Here is a 25361-nt window from a genome sequence, read left to right as displayed (position 1 = left end):
ATAGGAGGGGGTAGCCACTAGCGTAATAACAAAAACCCAAGAGATTATCCCATTGTGCCGAACCAATTAGGTTAACTTAGGATAGTGAATGCATAGTTTTTACTGTATGAATGTATTTATTGGCTTGAATGAAGGGTGGGTGTCTAATTAAAAATCAGCTTGCCAGGCACCCAACCGCAGGATTAGGCTGTACATGTTAGCATAGTTCTAGGGGTGGCATCATCAGCAGTATATCAAGAACTCTTGATACCGAAACTTAGTTTAGATAATTTTTTAAATAGCACGAACATGTATTTTAATTGACTTAGGATATTTTAATCATGTGTGAAATGGTTAAACATCAAAGACAGGGTAATTGAAAAATAATAATAAAAAAAGCATATAATAACAAAAAAAGGATGATATGGAAGGTTTCACCAAAATGAAATATCACTGTGCAAAAATTATTATACTTTTAGTGATGATATCACCAGGGCTAAAGAAACTTAGATTAAATTAATTCAATTTGAACTAAATTTTAAATCTATTGCCATTAATATACATTTATGTAACCATGGTGATGAAAATATTATTATTATAGCACTGGTCGATTATAATTTTAACTATAACATTATTAATACTTTTTTTATTATATTATATTTTATTATTATTATTCATTATTTTTGTACATCAGTCAAACGACATAAAGATGGTTTGTGATCATTTAAATGAAGGTTCTGGTTCAGGTGTCGGTGGTAACTCACTCGGTGGTGCTTCAGTCGGTGGAAGTTCCGTTGTCGGAAGAGCTGTTGTGGCTACAGTCGGTGGCGGGGTGAACGGCTGTGCGGTACAGTTGACCAACATCCACCACCTGCAGGTCAAAGTGCTCGGATTGAACCTAAACAAATAGAAGCAACTCTTTTTTTCAAGAGTGCCGTTGTGGCAGTGGAAGTAGTGGCGGCAGTTCTCAGGGTCGGGCCAGTCATATGTGGCATTCTTGACGCACTCGTATGACAATACGGGAGACGACAGGGCGACAAAGGCCGCAACGAGAGTCACTGAAACGTGGAAAATATATTTTTGTAGATTAAAAAAAAAAATGTTATTCAAGGTGAAAAAAAATATTCATAAGGCGTTTCAAATAATAAACCACTTCAAATCATCACAAATAATTTAATAAATAGAATTTGTATTAGTATTTATGATTTAAAAAATTTAAAAACTTTTGGGATTTCAGGAAGTAACTAAATTAAGTAATTATAATAAAGGGAAATGCAAAAAAATGTAGGCAGAGATGATTAGTTGGTGTCTCGAGGACAGAAGTCACAATAATTCAAGTGTTCAACCCTAATTTATCAACCCAACCATATTTTGCATAAAAAATAATAAATCAACTAAAATAATTAATCAATAATTAACAAAAATTAATCTTTTGAACAAATGATTACAAAAACGTCGGCCAAATATGACTAATTAATAGACTTCTACAAAAATGAACATACCTAACTTCAACATCTTGCACAACTGAATAAATTGACGAGGCAATGAACCGCTTTTATACCCAAGTTTTATCGTAATCAGTCTGTTCAAAAAAACCAGTAAATAAGAAGATAGTGCACAAAAAAAAATTTCTTCACGGTGGCAATGCTTCAAGTCAACAGCTTTTCAGATGGACGAGTATTTGAACTCCCCACAAGTATTTGAAACGTTCAATTTCAAGGTAAGATTGAGGTATAAAAACAAAATAAATATCTCGCGTTCAATCTGAAATCTGTAAATAAGGCAAAAGTCTATTTTAAATAAACAACGACAAAATTCAAGAGTACATTTTGTATCTGTGTAAAAGTTATGCAATCCTTTAAAATATAATATTTTAAGTTTGCAATACACATAAACATTTAAAAAATATTTTATTTTACAAAGCAAACCCTCGAATTTGATAACATTCATATCATATCTTTGATTTATCACAGAATTACAAATGTTCACACATTGAGTTTAGCTTCGTGACAACGATAACGGCCAAGATATGACATATGTAATTCTCTTCTGTAAGTAGAAACAGTAGAAATGCAAAATATGCCAATTTTTTTTGTCAATTATGTGATATTGCATGTATTCTTATTTTAGACAAGAATCTTTAGTCTATTTCAAAGGAATTTGGTATAAAAAACAAAACAATCGAAAAATGATATTGAAAATTTAATTAAATTTTGATATAAAAATGTCAATGTTGATTGACTGATAATTATTTTAAATTTAAATGTGTGCGAGGGATAAAAACTCACACACTTTCAACCAAGAAAAAAAAACATTGAGCTGATTTCAGGACGTTCAGAAAACTGAGAAATTGTCTTAGGTCTTCTTTATTAAAAAGTATTTCATTAAAAAAAATATACTTTTTTATATAGTCTTGATTGAGATGCAAAAAGCCAGTGTCATGAATGGGATTCGAACCTACGACTTTGAGCTAGTCGTGCCATGACCAATGCAACATTTCAATGAGAAGCTGGTTTTTAATGTCGCTCAATTTTGAACATGCGAAAAATGTGAATTACACACAACTATTTTCCTACTTATTTTCCTAATAAATACTGTAATAAAATAATTTTAAATTAGTTATTAATTTGCAATGTTTAAAATAGGAGGTAGATGAAAATCTAATACATTATTTATGTGATTATCTCCATGTTTAATTTATTTTTTTTTAATTTCTCAAATCGATCTAGTTCCCTCCCTTTGTTGAAACTGTGTAAAATGGATTTAAATTGTGATTTGTTTCATTTAGATGGTCCTTAAATTCAGAAAATTTGTTGTATTTAGGCACATGTATTTTATCTCTCGTTTTAATTACTTTGTCTTATATATTTAATATCACATTCATTACAATTAAGTTTGTAAACATCGCTTTTTGACAAGTCGTCAACCTTGTGCTTAGGTTTTGAGTTGTTTCTATGTGAACACGTGAAAAGCTACTCTAAAATTTGCTCGTTTAAGAATTTTACCTACTTTTTCTGATAGTTCACCAGGCAAGCAACAAAAATCCTAAAGATTATTTTTGGTGGGTTGGCTTTTTTTAAAGTTACTTTTTTATTCTTTTTACTAGCAACCTATAGACAAATATTTCTTGATATCCATTGTTTTTAGCCAAGGTTTTAATCGTTTGCAATTCGTTTTTATAATTAGGTGTTAACGGTAGTTTCAATGTAACGTTTATGAGCCAAATGAATCCAGCAGTTTTTTTGGGTCCATCAGTGAGATGGATCTGCTGGTATCATGGGTGTTGTGGTTTTTCTATATACGTATATGTTCTATATTTCAATTAGGTTAATTAGCTTTAAGTCTAAAAAGATTACACAACCGTCTTTATTTATTTCTAATGTAAAATACTAGGATGTAAAGAATTAATCAATTGGAGGAATTCTTTTAGATCTTCCAATGTTCCTGGTTATATACATAAAATATTTTCATATCATTTCCAAAAAAAAAAGTCAAAATTCAATGTTATCCGCGATTATTTCAGCACAAAATGGGGATAATGGAGACCCCCCCCATTGGTAACCCTTTCATTTCATAAAATTTATTATTAAATTTGCGATAATTAGATAGTAGGCGTATATTTAAGATATCGAGGTTATGTCATTTTCTACAAATTCCTTAATAGAGTCTTAAAAACATAAGTTTTTGTTTTATTAATTTAGTACAATCTTTAACTGGGATATTTGTAAATATGTTAGGAACAAAATGACTACTAAAACACAGTACATAAATTTATGTTCTTTAATTGTTTTATCAATTCTAAAGAAATGTTAAAACCGAATGTAGATTTGAAATTGGTGTGGGTTTTAATTATTTATCTATTGTTATCGCGGTTTTGCGGCATGGCAAATTATGAAAGAACAATACTGGTCTTGGTTGGTTTGTTTTCTTGGAAGATTTTGACCATATAACGTTGGTGTCTAGGTATAAGTTTTTTGGTCATTTGAGAATATAAATTTTATAGCTGTTTGAACTTTAGTTTTGTATTTTAAGTTGGGGAATATTTTAATTCTTAGCAATCATTATTGTTCAGGAATTATTCAACTTATTGAATGAATTTTCAGTGTTCAATGATAACTATTTCATATCCTTTATCGGCTTTTAAAATAATGTTTTTGTACTCATTCATTATTTAAATAAATCTATGGGTAAAATCAGGTTTCTCATTGGAACGTCGTGTTTTTGGTGGATCGGGGGCTTCAACCTGATGATGAGCGTTTAATGCTCGAAATCATGATCGTTTGTAAACAATAAATCTGTAAGTAAGGGCCAGCCTTTAAAAAAAAAAAGTGAATCAAGTAAAAATGTCGCTGAACTTGGCACTGTTTTCTTCCGATTTCTTCCACTGCGACCTAAAGAACCCATTGTGCGATTGACCATTTTTTTTCAAACCTTCAAAATTGCCCCGTCCTTAAGACAATTTGGCACATTTCCGGGTTTATTGATCATCTGGTTTACCTATTCTAAATTTATGTATTTTGTAGGAAGTTATAGAAGTATATAATTAGGCAAGTAGGATAGTTAAGTAGTAAAGTAATTCTTGGCATACAGGGCTTAACATCCAACTACTCGTCGACTGTCCCGGACGAGGGGTCAAACCACTTTAATATATTTTTCATACTATAATCAATTAAAAAATCAGTGACTGTGCCAGGATTCGGACGCAGAATCGCCAGCGTAGCAAATACTTGGACCCCGAGCCACTTGGCCGCTAGGATCTTCTTTAGTATTGTAGTTTTATCGATATTCAGCCTCTGCTGCGTCCCAGGTCACATGGGAGTAGAAGTCAAAGAGAAATCAGACCCTCTTGCAAGAAAAGGGGCTGCTATACCGCCGATAGGACCCGAGCCCTTCTGTGGCATAGGATCCCACACTATCAATGAGTACCTCAGACAGAAGGACAAAAAGAAAATGAAGGAACAATGGAATTCACTCATTGGAAACAATCCAAGAACCTCATAACAAATTTTGGAAGGAAAGAAGTAAAAAGGAAGCGGAAAAAAACTGCGAATCCTAACAGGATTTTTAACAGGACACTGCAAACTAAATGGACATTTAAAGAAGACGGCACATGCAGATTCTGCAAAGAGGCAGAGCAGACACCAGCACACTTATTAACAAACTTTGGTGCTACACTTGCCCACAGGAGGAAGTCCTTTGGTATGTACAATGAGACCATAGAAGAGATGCAACCACTGAAACCAGGTCTACTAATCAAGTTCCTTGATGAAACGGGATTCACCGCTGTTTTAGGCAGAGAACGGGGGATACAATAGCTCTTAAAGGTGGCAGTATATTACATCCCGACCAATACATCTACGTCTAAATCTTTATAGATATAGATTGAAAAAGATGTAGCCCGATAGACGTTTATGCTGACATTCAGTCAAGAGTTTTGCCCTCTCTAACTGTAGCTGTGAGTTTGCCCAGTCTTGGTGAGGGTTGTTTTAACCCATTCTGAGATGGTGGATTCTGTTTGTTTTTGTTATCCCAAATATGTTCAGGTCTCGATATGTTTTTGCAGATCCCTCTATGGCCAGTAGGTCTGCCTATTCATCACCCAAAATTCCTTTGTGTCCTGAGTGGTAGGTAGTTATTAAATAATAGTTTGGATGGTAGGTGAGTTTTATAGTCATTTCATGTAAAATGTTAGACCTCTCGTATTTTACAGGATATTTTACTAAACTGAAATGGAGGACGACAAAATAGAGAATTTTTATAGTTTAATGGGTTTTTTATAGCCCAAAGGATAAAACCGTATATGAGCATCGGTAGTTTTCGGTCATCCTGGTCTACCTATCCTCTCTGATTTGTCTTGAGAGTTCAATCGAAAGGTTCATCTCCCTGCAGATCCCATCAAGAAACCTCCCAATAATGATTTTTGTCCATTTTTTCACCATAAGCATTTGTAAATTTTATAGCTTTCTAACAATTGTTTGATTGTGTTTTTTCAGTTTTAGCCAGTGTGGCTTTCGCCGGCTTGTCTTCTGGGGCTGAGTGCCCACAGTCCGGGAAGGCGCTCCTCCCGTCGGCCGACACATGCAGGAAGTACATCCAGTGCGACTCCGGTGTCGGGAAGGTCATCACGTGTCCCGTGCTCCAACTGTTCGACACCGTCACCCTCCAATGCGATTGGTTTTTCAAAATCGACTGCGGGGCCGTTCCGCCCGAATTTCCGCCATCTCAATGGAAACCCGACCCTTTGATGATGAAGTAAAATCTAGTCGGTGTTGTTCTTTTATTAAATCGATGTTTTACATGGTGGTTTCATTTTTTCCAGACCATCCCCGGTAAGAAAATGAAGTTTTGAAAGTTTTCTTTCTTTCCTAAATTAAGCCAGGGGCTTGATTTCTCAGATGGTTTCTATTGTAATATCAGACTCCTTTCGTCTCCACGTCAACCTCACTGACATAGGACGTAGAATCAACGATTTTAACTTTTTTCTGTGATAGTAGGTTGAAAAATAGTCACGTGTCCGAGCCCCAGGGACCTAGAAAAAAATAAGCATATTTTTAAAATAAGTTTTTCTGTTTTCATTGTGCATGTATGTCAAGGTTCTATGATTCGATTTGTATTTTTACATCGAATAAGAAAATAATATGCAATATTGTATTCAACAAGATTCAACATACAAAAATACAAAAACTCAAAGGCGCTAAGAGTGTAGGCTAAAAATGTTGCTTTTGAAAAAACGCTGGATTCGTTTTAACTACATCGTACAACCATTAAATATTAATTTTAATTAATAATAAAAAATGTACGCCTACGTATTTTTGTTTGGATACGCCAACGTCCATTTTTTCTCGCCGATGTCCGGGGTTCTACTTAAAAATTAACAACTCCTCTGGATTTTATTCAAATTCAATGTTATTAACGGCCTTTGGAAAGCTGAGCCTTCTTTCAAATTATGTAGCAATGTTCAGGTTTTAAGGCTATCATAAATAAACAAAAAAATAAAAATGAATAAATAAATAAATTTCAAAAAATAAGGATGTATTCAATAAAACCTCCTAATGTTTTATGTTTTATCACCTGTTCCGATTTAATTTAAAAAATAATTTTAATTAAAATTTTAAATTTTCGTGTGATCTGAGGAATTGTTTCAGTTATCATTTTTTGATTTTGGAGAAAAGAACAGGAGGCATTTGGAAGGCGAAAAATTTGAGAGAGAGAAAAATCATTCTTTGATTTTCCCAAAAATTTGTATTCAGAGGTTTTTGTTTCTTGTTTAAAAAAAATTTAACTTTTGTCCTATGCCGTCATGACAGAATTCTAAAATCGTTGATATTGAAATATACATAATAATTTATGTTAAAAGTGCGCTAGTATATTTTTTTAGTAAGAAATTAAGCTGGCATTAAAATATTTATGGAAAGATAAACAAATCCTAATTAAATAAAGCTGATATCGTTTCTTGCACCTCCTCAAAAAAAATAATAATATAAATTTTTTTGTGAAAACAAAATCTATTAAAATTTTTCACTTTTTTTTAATCAATCATCATTCACCAGTTTTATTCAAATCGGAATATCGAGTACTCTGGGGTATTATGAATTCTGATGTGTGGATGTAATTTATTAGCGCGAAAGGAAGGGCTTATACCTAATTATCTTGAGGAACGAGTACCCTGGGCTAGTTTGAACGAAGTCTGGTGTGTAAATGTAATTTATTAGCGCGAAAGGAGGGGCTCATCCCTACACCCCGTGGATCGAGTACTCTGGGCTAGTGTGAACGAAGTCTGGCGCGTGAATGTAATCTATTAGCGCGAAAGGAAGGGCTTATCCCTATACCCCGAGGATCAAGTACTCTGGGCTAGTGTGAACGAAGTCTGGCGCGTGAATGTAATCTATTAGCGCGAAAGGAAGGGCTTATCCCTATACCCCGAGGATCAAGTACTCTGGGCTAGTTTGAACGAAGTCTGGCGCGTGAATGTAATTTATTAGCGCGAAAGGAAGGGCTTATCCTCAATTATCCCAAGTAATCGAGTACTCTTAGGTAGTGTGACTGCCAATCAGGCTATCACGTTTTATCTTGTATCTATGTTTATTATTTGTTATGTTTAATGTGTGCGTATGAAAAGAGAGGGTTACCGTCATAACTCGACTGGAAGACAGGAAAAGAAAATCTCTGAAAGAGAGGGCTGATGAAGGCCAATGTAGTTTGCCGGTCTTAAAACTAAAAAAAAAAATGAGCATAAAATCGTTGATTCTACTTCCATAGCCTCCCTTTGTGAGTAAGACTGCTGTTGTCAGGTTTTACAATTATCTAAAACCTTCAAAGATCCGTTTCGAATGTCTTTTTTATGTATTTTCTACTGTTGTTTATCAACCTGTTTTTTTAATGAATTCTATGCAGATTTTCTCTTTTCTATAAGTGTCAGGCTGTCCAAGGCATAATACGTGTTTTTCTCTTTTAAGTGAACCCCTGAAACTATTCGATTCTTCTGATATTTCATGAAGTTGTAAAGAAAATCACGAATCATTCTAGAAATATAAGTTAAATAAGTGTAGCAGCCCTCGCTGATTTGGCAACTTTGAACATTCATTCAGCCCAAGGAAAATACTTCTTTTTTTTATATTTCACTTCTGCTGGAGTCTTGGTTTTCTAAACATAATTTAAAACCAGACCACCCGTGTTTTGTGTCTCGACGGAAAAACCGATCCATCACTTTCTATCTCGGGAAATGATTGATTTTGCTGAATAATGAAAGCTGCCGTCAAAAATAAAGAATGCAAAGTTTTCATCAGAATAATAATAAAAGATACTTTAAATAGTGTAATTAATATATTGTACATTTTTTTGTATAGATATTCCAACTTTGTTAGTAAATGTAATAACGTAAAAAAAAGTACGCGGTAAGCAACAAGCTTGATAATTTTATATTGTAACACTGATTAATTTTTGGAAAAAATATGTTTATAAAAAAATATTTTATATAATAAGGCCTGAAAACTCCAAAACTTTTGAAAACCGATAAAAGGAATTTTCTTGTATTCAGCAAACAATTTGTCAAGAGAATCTAAAACAGGCGATATCGAGTGTATTTTTTTTAATATATTAATCTCGAAACAGTGCACCAAGAATTGATAATTGAAACAATAGGAATCAAGGTAAGAATTTGACCTTTAAATAATTTTGAAACGTTCGATGGTCTTAGTCAAGTTCAACAATTTTTGGTGATTTATGGCATGGTGATCATCGGGAGAAAAGATTTTATGGATTTATTAAATATGAATTTCCTCGTAATTTTTGTTGATATGATGAAGTTTTGAGCGGTACTTCACAAAATGTACCGTTAGTAATGGAAAAACCTTATCAATGTGTAAAAAAAATCAGAACGTCACAGGAAGAGGTCAATTTTCGTTTCAATCCTTGCTCAATTCTTTTTTCAACCCGCAACCAAAATTTTCCAGAAATATCAAATTTATACACTTCTAAGCAACTTTTACAAATTTTATAAAGTCTAGGAGATCTATTTTGTGGAATTTCCTGATCGTTTTTTGTCTCAGGGAGAACAAAAAATTTTTCAAAAGGTTAACTTCGGATCTTGCAAGTACACTTCATTTTTTCAACAAAAAAATTATCAAGAAACTTTTAAAATACACGTTTTTATCAATATTGAAATAAAAGGTTTATGGTAGGTGTTCCTAACTGAAGATGGCGTAAAGTTGAGTAAAACACGCGAAAATAGACGGACCCAGTGCCGTTTAATAGTAATTTTAATACTGCCTTTTGGTGCATCCAGGCAGCACTTTGAGTTTCCCAATTCACGAAAGTACAAAAAAAAACTTTCTATTCGAAACAACAGAGACTAATTTACATAAGACAGCAGGCATCCACTAGAAAATGAAAAATTCCGAAGGAAACACAACGAAACGTGGCGGGCCAGAAAGAAAATCGAACATAGAAGAAATGTCAGAAAACTCCCAAGTGACCATCATGGCCGCAATTCGATTTTTTCGAACAAAGAAAAACAATCAAACAAAACTTTCAAACTCAAGACAAAACTGCAAACATACACCATAAAATGAAACGTTCTGAGGAAACAGCGAAAACAGGCGGACCAGGATGTCAAGGATGTTGTATGAACGACCATCTTAGAATTTTTAATTTCGCAATAAAACAAAAGCAAAAATCAAACAAAACTTTAACTTTGGAGGTCAAGTTTCTGACTTACGAGAGCACCCAGACATCTACGACAAAATGAGACATTCCGACGGTAAAAGTGCGAAAACTGGAAGCCCAGGAAAAAAATGAAACAGCGAAAAAAAGTTGTACGGATGACCATCTTAGAATAATGATCTTCCTAATAAAATAAAAGGCAAAAATCAAACAAAACTTTAACGTGAAATTAGTGATCGTTAGTCGATAATGATTCAGAAATCGTGAGATGCGGTCCGGTGTGATGTAGGTTTCAGAAAAACATTTTCTTTATCGTGCCAACGTTTCGATCTTTACTGAGATCATCTTCAGGGCCTCGGATTTACAAACATTGTTTACATTTAACAAGGATGTGGAAAAAAGTGAATTTATACAATGCAAAAACAGATCGCTACCTCATTCACAGAATTATTACCCTAAGCCATGAATCATTTCACGACAAGAACATAATACAAACATATCCTCCATGACAATCACTACCCTAAACACATAATCAACAGAATAATCAACAACTACAACCAACACTAACATCATCCACTAGTACTAATAACACTACATCAAATCTATCAAATATAAACAAACCAACATACATTTCCATGCCATTCATTCACGGTCTATCACATAAATTAAACACATTTCTCTCGTCCGAAACTTTAAAACAGCATTTATTTCACTATTTTCGTGGTCCGCTTGACCAATTAATACATGCAATTAATTAAGGTTTTTTAGTTGAGATGAAAAAAGTTAATGGCACGAGAGGGATTCGAACCCACGATCTTCGGCTTGATACGCCGCTGCTCTACCACTTGAGCTATCGTGACCTCGATCCACTCGGACATCAACTCCCCATCTCAACCCCACCTTATGAGTTTTCTCTCCTTTTGCCAAAAAAAGAGGGAGAACTTTGGAGAGAATTTTAGAAAAATGGCAAAAGGAGGGAAAACTCATAACTCATGATGTCCAAGTGGATCGAGGTCAAGATAGCTCAGGTGGTAGAGCAGCGGCGTATCTAGCCGAAGGTCGTGGGTTCGAATCCCTCTCGTGCCATTAACTTTTTTTCATCTCAACTAAAAAACCTTAATTAATTGCATGTATTAATTGGTCAAGCGGACCACGAAAATAGTGAATTAATGATTTAAAAATGAAGTACACTTCACTAAAGCTCTCCGTCGCCATTTCAATTGTCGTCGAGAATCCAAACCTATTANTGGCACAATTACACAGAAGACAAACACTTTGAGCCCTGAAGATGATCTCAATAAAGATCGAAACGTTGGCACGATAAAATGTTTTTCTGAAACCTACATCACACCTGACCGCATATCACGATTTCGGAATAATTATAGATAACATACTTATATCATCACATCACGCAATACAATAATAAACATAAAATATTCGTCACATTCCACACAACAAACATTTTTACATAGTCTAATTTTTCAACAATTTAGCTTTCCTTTTCCTAATTAGTTGACTTACTTCAATATCTCACTGGCACTCTCAACACGACACGCAAGAATGGCACAATTACGCAAAAACAAACACTTTGAGTGAGTCGAAATACTTCGATTGAATACAAAAAATATATTTTCAATTCAGTTTTTTCCACATCCTACATGTATTTGTTAAATTTAAACAGTGTAAATCCCAGGCTCTGAAGATGATCTCAATGAAGATCGAAACGTTGGCACGATAAGGAAAATATTTTTCTGAAATCTACGTCACACCAAACTGCAGCTCACGATTTCTGAATAATTCAAAACTTTAACTTTGAAGCTCAAGTTTCTGACTGACGAGAGCATGCGGACAACTACAACAAAATGAGACATTCCGACAGTAAAAGTGCGAAAACTGGAGGCCAAGGATGGCCAGGAAGAAAATGAAACAGCGAAAAAAAGTTGTACAGACGACCATCTTAGAATTGTGACCTTCCTAATAAAATAAAAGGCAAAAATCAAGCAAAACTTTAACTTTGAAGCTCAAGTTTCTGACTTACGAGAGCATGCAGACATCTACAATAAAATGAGACATTCCGACAGTAAAAGTGCGAAAACTGGAGGCCCAGGATGACAAAAAAAAAATCAAACTGCGAAAAAAGTTGTATGGACGACCATCTTAACATTGTGACCTTCCTAATAAAGTAAAAGGCAAAAATCAAGCAAAACTTTAACTTTGAAGCTCAAGTTTCTGACTTACGAGAGCACGCTGACGTCTACAACAAAATGAGACATTCCGACAGTGGCGAAAACTGGAGGCCCAGGATGACAACAAAAAAATCAAACTGCGAAAAAAGTTGTATGGACGACCATCTTTGAATTGTGACCTTCCTAATAAAACAAAAGAGAAAAATTTAACTTTGTTCTTCGTGGGACTTCATAGATTAATAAATTGAGGGTAAGGCACATCAGTTTTACCTAATGATCCTTTCAAGTGGGTTACGGATGACGGGGTCGAAAGGTGCCGACGCGATATTTCAAGGGTACTTGTTGCTTCGGGAGCGCCCTACTTGTTGCTATAGTTATCCCAGTTGGCGGGAGATCGATGCCCGTTTGGGGGCGGCGGTCCACCCCCGGTCATGCGCGCGGGCCGCCCCCGGCCCTCTCTCTCCGTGACCATGGCGACCCATCTCAGTTCCAACCACCAGGACCCGTAGGCATGAACCTGCCCGTCTCTTGACACCCCAGGTACGCAAAAGTGACGCCCACACTGACACAGTTTCGTCCTGGTCTATAGATCGAAAATTAATCCTTTAACAATTCACTTTTTTTTTAACTAGCCTGATTACTAAAAAAGATTTTCAAAAGTATAAAGATACAATTTTTCAAAAAATAAGTTTCTTATAAATAATTTTAAAAACTTTAATATTAAAAACTATTTTTTATAATATAATTTCTGCTAAATTATTTCGGCTTTACTCAATTAGTGAGTATGTCAACCCTTCTAAATTTTTACCGCAGTTTTGGTAGTATTGATTCATTCGGGTCTCTGCCATTGTTTTGAATATTAAAAGACATCTCTTTGTAATAAATAAAACCATCTTCAAACCCCTTCAAAACATTATTTTATAAATTTGACATTAAAATAAAAAATCTTATATGTAATAATTCTCCATAAACAAAAATATAAACAAAAGGTTACGAGTTGTACACACAGTGTGAAGTTTATGCAAAACATAAAACGTACGACAGTGCCATTTAAAAAAATTGTCACCGTAAAAACAATAATTGCCGATTTCATGTTAATTACCTTACGCTAATCGAACGCTCAATAGCAATCCTGCTCGATCAGAAATTAGCTTTATTATTTTATGTCAGGCTTACAGTTTCCAAACCCGTGGATTGGAATAAAAATTTGATTAACACGACGAAATTTGAACCTTTGGAACATAATCCATTCATAAACACACACAAAAGGTCGTTGTTGATGTTGTGTACAAACATTAACCCAGACTCGCGACAATAAAATTACACGAATTGAAAAGTTTTAAATTATTGGAAAAATAGAGTTGTGCTAAGAAATATTGATTTGTTATATTTATTTTTTTTTATATCAGTGCAACATAAACATACTTTGAGCAAATATGTTGATGTAAAAATCTGATAGACCAGGAGGCAGCGTAGGGAGAAACCAGCCAACGCTGGAACCCTCTTTTATTTAATCGGTAGGGTTAAGGTTCCAGGAGGTCACGAGGTCATTTTAAACGACGTTGAGGAAAGGATTTGAGTGTAGGGATACTTTAGAGTGGGAATTGATGAAGTTTGGATAATGACCTCCACGAATGGGGCTTTAAAGTCTTTATGGATCATTTGATTGATGGCGTAGAAGGATACGGATATCTTTCCTTTAAAAGGATTGAATTGGATGTTGGAGGATCTGGCTGTGTCCAGTTGAAAGTTTTGTCCAATTCGTTCTGTCGAGTGTTGTGCAAGCAGTTAGTAATATAGGCTTAGTGTTGATTTTGGACCCAGTTGGTGTCCGTATAAGTCTAAGTAAAGCCCAAGGTAGCGGACTTGTTTGGATGTATTACCTTGTTTAAGTACACTGGTGGGCAGGTTTGAGTGTAAACGTAACTCGTTGGCTTTTTCCTCGTTCAATCTGTCGGTAATGTTGAGACCTTGGATTGCTTCTATGGCTAGGATAGGATTGCGGTGTTGTTAATTGTCTGTTTGGGTGAGTATGTGCACAGTGTAGATGATGTAGGAGGCCTAGGATACGTCTCGTTTTATTTAAGAGAAAAAAGAAGGTTGAAATGACGTTAACAGAACGTTCGAAAACGATCCTTAAACCATTAATCAAATATTAATCCTTTACCACTTTGTTTACATAATTAACAAATTTGCCCTGTCTAATACTCATTCAATTATGCACCCGGGTCTTTGCATTTCATTTCCTGTTGGGCGAGGAAGTCAAAAGGATAAAATAGCCCAATCGGGGGGGGGAAAAGGCCCAAATGCGGCAGACGGAAAAATCCGTTTAGCCTGCTGAATGAGCGTTGCATAATTCGTTAGTAATTCGGCACCTTTCAGGTTTAGGACGTTTCAATCCTGGGAACCGTAAGTCGAATTAATCGAGTGTTTTAACAAGGATGCAACGTGGCCCAAAAAAAGAGCTTTGGAATGATTTGCCTTTAGTAAAAAAAAGTTCCATACTGCTATAACTCGATTTTGTACTTGTTGCAAGAATAAAACCGAAAGATAAAATAAGAAAAAATGCAGAAGTGTGATGGATAACCGCTCCGCCTCTCCCTGCTTATAACCCTGTCGTCGCGCCATCTATCGCCTGGTCTCCGGAGCAGTATCATAACAATAATCTCAAACGCTCGATCTGTTTCTGACTGTCTGCTTTTATATGAAAACTAAGTCGACATACCTCAGGTTGTTAACTACATAATAGATATTAAACATGACTACAAACGTAGAAATCTGCTCACATTCACCCCCCCCCCGAGTACTCGATATTCCACGGGGCGGGGTTGAACCCACTCCATTCTCGCTAATAAATTACTCTCCAGACGTCACACGCTTATCCCAGGGTACACGAAATCCCTCGAGACGGGGTTGAACCTATTCCATTCTCGCTAATAAATTACTTTTACTTTCCAGATGTCACACGCTCACCCCAGAGTATTCGATTTTCCTCTGGGCAGGGTTAACCTTCGTTAGACAACACCTTCCTTTCAAGCTAATAAATTACATTCATTCCAGGAAATTAACACAAACACAACACTCGATAGAAACATAGGAGTCTGGTCGCATTCACTCCCCCAGAGTACTCGATATTCCTCGGTGCGGGGTTGAACCCACTCCATTCTCGCTAATAAATTACTTTTACTCTCCAGACGTCACACGGTCACCCCAGAGTACAGGATATCCCTCGGGGCAGAGTTAACATCCATTAGGCAACACTTTCATTTCAAGCTAATAAATTACATCCATTCCAATAAATTAACATAAACACAACGACTGACATAACGGGGCCGATGGTTAAGGTGTCACGGTGCTCAACTTTGAAAACGCCCCGAGGGTTGATTTGACCTCTCCTGTTGCGCACCTTCATTAAAAATTTAAAAAATTTAAAAATTAAATTAATTTAAAAAACAGGTTTTTAAGATTTGTAAGCAAGTGTGTCACACTAATTTTTCTTAAAACTGCTAAAAGACAATTTCTGTATAAAAAAAAGTTTACTGTTCTAAAAGTTGCTTCACCTAAGAACCCTAGTTTGTCATCTTGATTTTTTTTCTGTTCTCAAATTTTTTATGTTATTTTTATGTTCACCGAGTTTATGATGATCCTGTGGCGGTTATGGTTTGACAATGCCGCCGGGGAATGAATTAATCGGCAAAATTCACGGCCTAGTGGAAGTATCGAGCGGCTTCCAGGACCAATCGGCGTACTTATAGCTGGAGGGTAATTACAGAAAGGCAATCCTGCGGTTAAAAATTGCCCGCTCCCTTGAAATGAAAGGATTTTGAACAAAAAGACATCGTGGATCGATTACTTTCCAGGGATAGTTTCATTCTTAAGATTCTAGTTTTGACCCTTAGTCTATCCCGACTATCCCTTAGTTTGATTTGTACTGTTATCCTGCAATTTGAACGTGCAAAATTAACGCCAAATTTTATCTCTCTCCCTCTTTAATTAAATAATTAATTTTTTTAATTATTGCGAAAACGTTTTGAATAAACCGTTCCGAGCAAAAAAAACAACTGAGATTCTCTTTCAATGGATGATATTCGAAAGAGTTGTACTCTCTTGGATTAAAATTCATAGCTACCAGAGCTTTTAAAAGAGGCCACCGATTCATTTGAAATATTCCGAACTGGAGTTATTTTAAGCTAAGCAGCTTTTATTCTAAATCTGAATATACATTTTGTTAATTTGGTTCTGTTCAAAATGACGAGAAAGTCATTATAAAAAATGTTAAATATAACAGGCTACAAAAATTAAGCCGAAAATTTGGCAGGCCCTTTTAAATAAAGAGTTTTGGAAAAATAAAAACCCTGGAACTAATAGGGGCTTTATTGTGGTAAACAGATGGGACATGGAGTAGAATTTTGACATAGCGAGACCCTAGATCCCACACCATCATTTTCAATCAATTAATACAATATAATTCTGTGCAAGAGAAAACTTTTAAATTTACAGGTTCACAGTACAAAACGCAATACAAGAATGTATTCAGTTTTAGTCGTGAAAGAATCTCACCTGTTCGAGAATAGGCCATACACGATTGATGGACACCTGCTTTTGGAGCTAACTCCCGCAGGAGTCTACTTTCAGAAAAACGTTGCTCATTTTGATTATTTGAAAGTTGTGAGCTGCGGTCTGGTATGAAGTAGGTTTTAGAAAAATATTTTCTTTATCGTGCCTACGTTTCGATCTTTATTGAGATCATCTTCAGGGTTCAAAGTGTTTGTTTTCCGTGGAGATGTGTCATTCTTGTCTGTCGTGTTGAGAATCGTTGCTGCTGAGTTGCTCATTATATCACACTTGGTTGAGGAGTGCAAGGCCTCCTTACAGGGAGCGAGTAGGTATGGGACTGACATAAAGGCAGTCCTTGAGCATGAGAATCCCTAGTTCCGATTTTTAATGGAAACGTGGTAAACACATTTTTAATCTGTAAATATTTTATATAACGTATACATTTAATGAATTTTTTGTGTGAATGTGTGAGTGGCCGATGGAGGAATATCGAATCGACCCAATGCATTGGGGGCTAGATTCGGTAGCACCATGTAAAAAGAAGGAAACAGGTGCATAGCAAGCAACACTGAAGGTGGCAAGGCTTTAGGTTTAGACTAACGTATCTCCAGCACCTGGGTAAAATGGTATAAGAAATCAGGTAACTTTGATGAGGGATAACATGACAAGAAAGGACTGAAGGCAATGAACAAGCAGACAAGCTAGCAAAAACAGGAGTCCTCGCAGATTTTTTGGTTCAGAACAGCACAAAAAAACTGAACAATTCGATGAAGAACGAAATGGCCACATAGACCAATTCATCAGGTGTAAATAAAATCAAAGAAGTCAAAGAAAATAATAGGCATTTAAACTGGTCATTCAATTACCACCTAAAAGAGTGAAAAAATTGAGACAAAAAAACCCTCTCTTCAAAATCGAATTGCGTGGTGTCGGGGTTATAAGAAGGGTGAGGATCAAATCACATACTCCTTATTCTGCGATTATTAAATCAAACTGATATGCCATGCAGAAGCGTTCCGACTGAACAAAGTAGTATAGGTTACCTCTTGGACTGCCTATCCTCGCTGATTTTTGTCACACAAAAAATGTAAATAGGCTAACCAAGAAGATAGGTAACTGTCAAACTATAGGTTCAATCACCGCGCAAACCACAAGAGGAAATCTCACTAAGTGGTATAGGTTGTTCTAAAACCTATCGTGCTTTCACCTATCTGGAACAAGCTCAAAATGACATACGTCAAAACTTGTTTTATTCCGGTTGTACAAAGTAGAGTAATATGTTTATAAAACCATCGAGCTTTTAATTACCTGGAATAAGCTCAAACGGAAAATACCAAGCGACACACATTAACCATATATATCGACCTCTAGACGTTGGAATACTGCTTATGGTCGATAGTTTTTCCAAAACAACGAATTTGACTACTTGTGACAATACTTCTTCAAAAAACAAGGCCATATTTTGAATTTTTTGGAGTGAACATCGAAAACTTCTAAACTCTAAATTCTGGCTGATTGTAGCCTTGTCTTATCCATATTAGCTCAGCATAATCTGCCACTTGATGGCAACCTGATGCCTTTTAGGGTGTTCAAGGCTGGTGACTTCAACGACTGAACGAAAAACCTTTTCTTTATCTACTCCCACATGTCCTAGGACTGCCGGGTGGCAGAGAATAACTTTTTTTTGCGTACCTGTTCTATTTAATGTAGTTTTGCAATTCACCACCATCTAGCTAATGATGTTTGAATTTAGCGCTTTGGTGGCTGCTTGGGTATCTGAAACGATAGCTGTATTTTTGTTGTACCCTTTGTACAGATTGAACTGGGTACGTCTCTCAATTGCATGGACTTCATTACTGATCGATTTTCCCATGGGTTCTAAGTACTTGATGCCAATACTCCTGCCCGTCTTGCATTCTAGATCTGTCAGTGTATGTGTGTGTCAGCAGATGGGGCTGTTTTCAACGGAAAGGTTCATTAGGCTGTTATTGCCAATTGGGTGTTTCCTGTCTTCCTATCCTCTTTTTTTTTGTCAGGCTTCGTTAGTAGTTGATTTTTATCGGTGCCTACTGAGGCACTGTCCAGGACACAAAGAAATTTGGGTAACGGAAAAGCAGACGGACAAGACCATACATAGGCCACGAACCTATACTTGTGAAAGCAAAAACCATCGCAGAATGGATCCAATCCAAAACAAAAGTAGAAGTGGATAAACTCTAGCTGCGCTAGACAGTAAACTTACGATAAAACAACCCTCGCCAAGACTGGCAAACTCACTGCAGTTGAAGAGGGCAACTCTCAGAGGAGTGATATGACTGTTCACCGGTCACTAGCGTCTGAAAAAACATCTACACAACATGGGCATATACAACGATGATCCCATCTGCAGATTATGCAATGAGGAAGAAGAAACAGCCACCCATATCATCTTCGAATGCGAAACAAAGGCTCAATGGGCATTTAACCTAGCATACATGAAAAATCTAGGGAATGAAATTATAGCATGACCTTATACTTCTGAGAAGAATAATTGAGTCGATTGCACTGATCTAGGGAACTAGGAAGGTACAATAAGCCGGAGCACAAACCCCTCTTCCTAGTTTCATCATCATCATCGGTGCCTCTCTCTGCTTATAACCCTGAAAATGTCCAACTGCCTAAACACGTCAAACAAAACAAAATGATCTGGCAAAATTACAAGCTATTAGTAATAGGGTGTTTCCAGTCAACCTAGGTTCCTATCCTCAACTAGACATCACCCCGAAGACCTCAAAAACAAATTAATTAAAATAACAGTGATACACAAACAATTAATCAGCAAAGAGTATAATAAAAGAGAAAAAATATTTCTTCTTTCTATCAGCTAAAAGAGCAATCATCGACCCCCCCTTCATTTCGTGGACTAGTGAAGCGGTCAAAAAGCAATAAACCGCACCAGTATTTTATCCTCGCCGTTAATGACCAGTCGAAATTCCACGGCGCACTCGTAATTTATCATCCCCGGGATGATGGAGGGCGGAGTAAACGGGGATTTCACTACCCTCTTTTATTTCATTCCCTCAGCGTTCGACTCAATCGTACATTCATCATCCTGGGAAAATGAAATTCATAGACGACATTCTGATTTCCCACAAACGGCAATATTCAATATTACAGTGCTTTCCCATTTGTACCTATATTATAATAATTTCTCTTTCATTACATAAATGTTACACATAGTTTTTAAAAAATGACATTGCTAATCCAAGATGTTCTCGTGTAAATTGTGAGGTCTGCGGGTTATTAAACCTATCGTAGTTAGATTAGTACCTACTACCCTGGTCTGCCTGTCCTCTTTGAGTTTAATTAGTTCAGACACGTTTCGGCATTCCGCCATCTTCAGTGTTTAGGTTATTTCCGTGGAATGATAGGTAACTATCAAATAATTCAGGGTGTTACGTTAGTTCTGTGCCACCAGAACGAGGTTTCTTTCTTGCCTCTTTCCAGAGATGTTGGCTTTTTTGTGATTTTAGCCTAAAAACAGATTTTTTAAATATAACATGTATTTTCTCAACTATGACGCCATTGAAATACAAATCTCATCTTTATTTCACGAACTTCATTTTATTTAGTGAATCCACCACATCCACCCACATTTTCGTCACTCTCCGTAAAATTATTCCCCCTCCAGTCAATTTAAATAATATTCCTCTTCCAACAGCGGACAAGTTGCGGTACCTCGGTCAAACTATAAACGCCTGACGTGGAATCCTCACCCACGATTGAAACGGCACGAGATTATGACAAGATACAGAGCTGAGGATGTTGCATGTGGTGTGGCTCTTATTGGTGATGGGACGTTCCACCAGGTATGCGGCTATTGCCATCGGAGTTCCCTACGAAACATTGCGAGACGCCGTTAGACGTTTTTGAAAAACCAGGGTCATACTAGCATCACATGGCCCGGCTCTGGACGGCATTGGGTACCACAACCCAGGATGACTGGTTTTGACTTTGAGAATTTTGATAATCTGGCACCTTACTGTCGTTCAAGCGATTCATCAGCTCCAGGAAGTTCGATGTGTCCAAATTTCGGAACGCACTGCTCAAAGAAGATTAATGCAGTATTCAGTATTTTTCGTCCCATAGGAAGACCAGAATTGAACAGAACAGAAAAAGTTGCATTTGCTCAAGACACAGCCATTGGTCATTGAACGATTGGTCTGCTGAACTTTTTATAGACTAGTTATAGATAGTTATAGATTTGTTCTACGATCTCCAGATGGGCGTGAAAGAGTATGAAAAAGGCGAAATGAAAGGTACGAAGCCGGTAATTTTTTCCAGAGCCATCCTTTTCAACGAAGCTCAGTGATGGTGTGGGCGGGAATTTCAATGTAGAGTCGCACAGAGTTGGTTGTTGTTCGTGGAGCGTCTTTGACAGCCACTCGCAATGGGGATAAAATTTTGAAACATCATGCGTTGCCCATCCTCGATGAAATCAGCGACAATCCTACTCTAATGCACGTAATGCCCTCCACATATTTCTCGGATAGTACAAACAGGTACCTTCAACAGCATAACGTCAGGGTCTTAGCCTGGCCAGCTCGTTTTCCAGACTTGAACCCCATCAAAAATTTTTTGGATAACCTTAAAAGAAGAAGAGCACGTCCATCACTTCCTGATACACTCCACGATCTTGAAAGGACTCCTCGTGAAGAATGGACTAACCTCCAGCAAAGAGACATTTCCATTTTCCTTAGCAATTACATTTCATCTTCTTCGAGCAAAGCGTTCAAAAATTTGGACCCCTCGAACTTCTTGGTGCTGATGAATCAGCTTGAACGACAGTAAGGTGCCGCTTCTCAAAATTCTCAAAGTCAAAAAACGGTCAACCTGTGGTTCTGGTATTCCACGGCGTCCAGAACCGGCCCTTGTGATGCTGGTATGACCCAGTTTCTCGAAAACATCTAACGTCACTCGCAGAGTTTCGTTTGGACCTCCGATGGTAATAGCCGCATACCTGATGGAACGTCCATCATCAATAAGAGCCCCACCACGCGCAACATCCTCAGCACTAAGTGGCATTTTTATGTTTAAAAATTGAAATTAAGAAAACAAAGATGAAAATAAACAGTTTAATGCTGATAGAGTGATCATCCAAAGCATATAAAATAGCAAATATTTCTGCATTATATGAGCTGAAAAGTGAGAGTAAACGAAAAATAGAATGTAGACCCTTAATTACATAAGAACAACCTACCATATGTGACTTTTTTTGGAACCATCAGTGTATATAATTAAAGCATCATCGTTATTACCATCCCTAAAATAGTTCGTGTCTGACTGTCAGACGACGTACAGACCAAACCGCCGGATCGAAAGTGCTCAAATGTCAACGGGGCATTCCTATAGCCAAGAAAGGATTTTTTGAAATTCCATCCCTAAACATGGACAATTATTTTTTACTATATATAGAACGAAGTCGACTGAAGAATTGAAGAACTTGATAATCGAGACATTATATTAGAAAGTCATACACTCTGCATCGCATTAGAAAGGTACATTAGAATCCCCGCGTGGACGAAGTCGCAGTCAAAAGCTAGTTGTTACATGTTACCCAATTGAAGGAAGATGTAATGTTCTACAAATAAAACCTTGTAGCTCCTTGTATTATCCTGTAGTTGGATAATTCCAGAGCTTCTATTAATCATATTTTTCGGTTATGCTTTTCATCAATGCGACTGTTTTGATTTCTTATGCAATACAATCAAAACAAAACAGTCTGCTATCTGAACAATCTGAAATGTTTTCACTATAACTGGAAATGTTTTAGCGAAAATTACCATATAACTCTCCTTTTAAATCGCTTTTGTCGATGTTACGAACTGAATTCAATAGGAAGAACTGGATTTTGATCGGATTAAGGATGTTAAGAGTTTATGATAGAACTGGGCTCGATTCTTCTCGATAGGAGGCGTCGGACAGCTCGACCATGTTTAAATTGATTATCCCACGATGAATTTTGAATATGGATTAACGATTAGACGTAGATCGCGGAGCAGCGTCTACATTGTACAATGGGATTAAGTGAATAATTTCCGATTTCCCTTGAATAAAATCTAATAACGGCCGGCTTTTCAATTTGGGCGCCACGGCCTCGGCTGGAATGACTAATTTATTTTTTCGGTTAAAAGGGGCCGAAAAGTGTGTTTCCAAAGGGCCGCCCTTTTGCTTGAATTGTTAAACGGGCCCTGTTTCCAAGTGGGAGAGTTTTGGAATTCTTGATCTTTTAATAAAGGTACCGGAGACTCGGGGCAACGTTTGAGGTGGTATTATAAGCGTGATTTTCCCGGCGCTCACATCGGTTTTGGCGTTTCACGTGTCGTTATTAGAAATTCCGGCGGCTTTGATTAGCTGGAGGTATTGGAAGTGAAATCAAGTTGCCCGACTATTGCCCTATGATCTATGTAGATGTCGGTAGTTCTTTACTGTTAACTATAGACGTGGGCAAGGCCGTACCGAGAGAGCCGTTCGCTGAGGTCCGGGGCTGTGAGTCGGTTGACTCTGCAGAGATTGGTGCAGCAGGTAGCCGAGTGATGAGAAGGCTAATGCTGCGAGTACAATTGCTGTCGTTGTCGGTGCTTCATCAGTGATTGCGAGACCTGGTCGAACAGACGAGTTGGGGCAGTCCACTTGCTTATATTACAAATGGCTCTACTCTGATTGCTGCAGAGTGGACGGCGAGACCATTCGAGAACCTGTAGTGACACCTAGTGGGTACCGTAGTAACTGCAGATAGCCACCACAGGGTTCACAAAGTCAACCTCTACTCCTTTATCTAACAGAATCACACAACCGTCTTAAGGTCCTCTGACTACTAAACCCACGATATCTGCTGGTCATAGGAAGCGTCAGTTAACTTAGAGGTGAAAATACAGTTTAAGAAACGGCGCTGTTAAAACCCAACAGTACCTAAGAGAAGCAAAACCCTATTTTAGAAAGAATATTCTAAAAAACACCCAATTTCAGTAAACAATCCATCATCCGCATCACACATATTTCACGTCGGACCGCAAATTGATGAACCGGATTTGAACTTTTAACCCAGATCATTTCTAATTTTCTGCCGGCAAACTTCGTGGCTGAGGAGAAGCTTGATGAGCTTTCCAGTGTCATCGTAGTACCTGAGGTTTCACAGATGTAGTATTACGGACAGGAAGCTTTAGATTTAAACAAAGATGAGAAGTATTCACATCTCCATCTCACTGGATCAGACACGACCAGCCTCAGATCAACTTGCTCATTAAAACGACGATAAGAAGGGAGATTTTAGGCTTAAACAAAGTCAATCTCCACATCTCTATCTCACTGAATCACTCAATTGCTTTCGATCCGCTTACTACTAAACCGATGTGTTCTGGTCCTGCCAGGAAACTTAGAGGTGCACAGTTTAGATAAAAGCGCACTTTAGACCCAATGGTACCCGAGAGAAGCAGAAACCTAGTTGATAAGAAATCTGGCGTTCTGGAGAACACCCCATCTTCAGTAAACAATCCATCGCCTGCGGCATGACACATGTCTCACGGCAAACCACATAAAATCTGATGAAATTGATTTGAACTTGCTGCCCAGAACTGAATCGCATAAACTTCCACAGATCCACTGGCTACTAAAGCAATGATGTCTGCTGGAAGCGTCAGGAAACTTTAGAGGTGCACAATTTAGTAACAGCGCACTTTTGACCCAATGGTACCCGAGAGAAGCAGAAACCTAGTTGATAAGGAATATGGCGTTCTTATGAACACCCATCTCCAACTAGCAACCCGTCATCTGTAGCATGATGAGCATATTTCACCGAACACAGTAAAAACTGATGAACTGGATTTGAATCCGGATCAATTCTCACTTTCTGTCCGCAAACCTCTTGAGTTTGCTTGATGAGCTTTCCCGTAGTACCGGAGGTTTAACTGGTATAGCAGAATGACGGATAGGAAGCTTTAGATTTAAACAAAGTTGTGATGTTTTTCTTCTCTATCTCACTGGATTTCACAAACCGTCCTCATATCAACTATTTGGGGTAATAAGGTTAAGCAATAAATAAAGTAACGACGTTCGCCATGAGAGCAGCTTTTGATGATTTAGGTCGCACACTATAGTCAACGACGATTGCGAGGTTCAAGGTAGCCGAAAGCAGCCATAATGCAAGACCTTATCCCGGGAAGTTTTTCAATTTTTGTCCACAAACTACATAACTGTGGAAGAAGTAAAAGTTAACAGAGCTTTACTAACTCATAGTAGTACCGGAGGTATAAAACTGGTGTAATATTAACTACGATAAAGTCATGAAGTCAGCCTACATATCTCTACGTAGCTGGATCAGACACTTCTTCAGATCAATCGTATACTGCTGTTGGAATAACTTACCATTAGGCGTGAAGCTATGAGAATCAGTCATCCACTATTTACGACGTTCTGATCCAGTTGTTTCGAGAACTGTAC

General features: G+C 37.1%; 3 protein-coding genes across 3 annotated transcripts in view; 2 read left to right on the top strand and 1 right to left on the bottom strand.

The window, feature by feature from the left end:
- Positions 1-352: 352 nt before the first annotated feature.
- LOC106667431 lies at positions 353-1585 on the bottom strand. The gene is made up of 2 exons (XM_014395384.2): positions 1482-1585; positions 353-1037 (listed from the first exon to the last, which is right to left on the bottom strand). Exons 1-2 carry the CDS (start codon positions 1492-1494, stop codon positions 700-702), a joined length of 351 nt encoding a protein of 116 aa, XP_014250870.1. The 5' UTR covers positions 1495-1585; the 3' UTR covers positions 353-699.
- A 337-nt stretch (positions 1586-1922) lies between these two features.
- On the top strand, positions 1923-6277 carry LOC112126283. The gene is made up of 2 exons (XM_024225053.1): positions 1923-2030; positions 5973-6277. Exons 1-2 carry the CDS (start codon positions 2009-2011, stop codon positions 6233-6235), a joined length of 285 nt encoding a protein of 94 aa, XP_024080821.1. The 5' UTR covers positions 1923-2008; the 3' UTR covers positions 6236-6277.
- Positions 6278-12787: 6510 nt separating this feature from the next.
- Positions 12788-25361, top strand: part of LOC106667300 — a 36514-nt gene continuing 23940 nt past the window's right edge. Inside the window, exon 1 of the mRNA XM_014395170.2 lies at positions 12788-12866. The gene's annotated coding sequence lies outside the window, so the exon portion shown is untranslated. The remainder of the gene's footprint in view (positions 12867-25361) is intronic.

This window comes from Cimex lectularius, unplaced genomic scaffold (assembly GCF_000648675.2).
Source record: "Cimex lectularius strain Harlan isolate CLEC.00 unplaced genomic scaffold, Clec_2.1 scaffold10, whole genome shotgun sequence".
Classification (NCBI taxonomy): Eukaryota; Metazoa; Arthropoda; class Insecta; order Hemiptera; family Cimicidae; genus Cimex; species Cimex lectularius.
The sequence above is the reverse complement of the archived record's forward strand: the minus strand, read 5'-3'. Positions and strand labels throughout refer to the sequence as shown.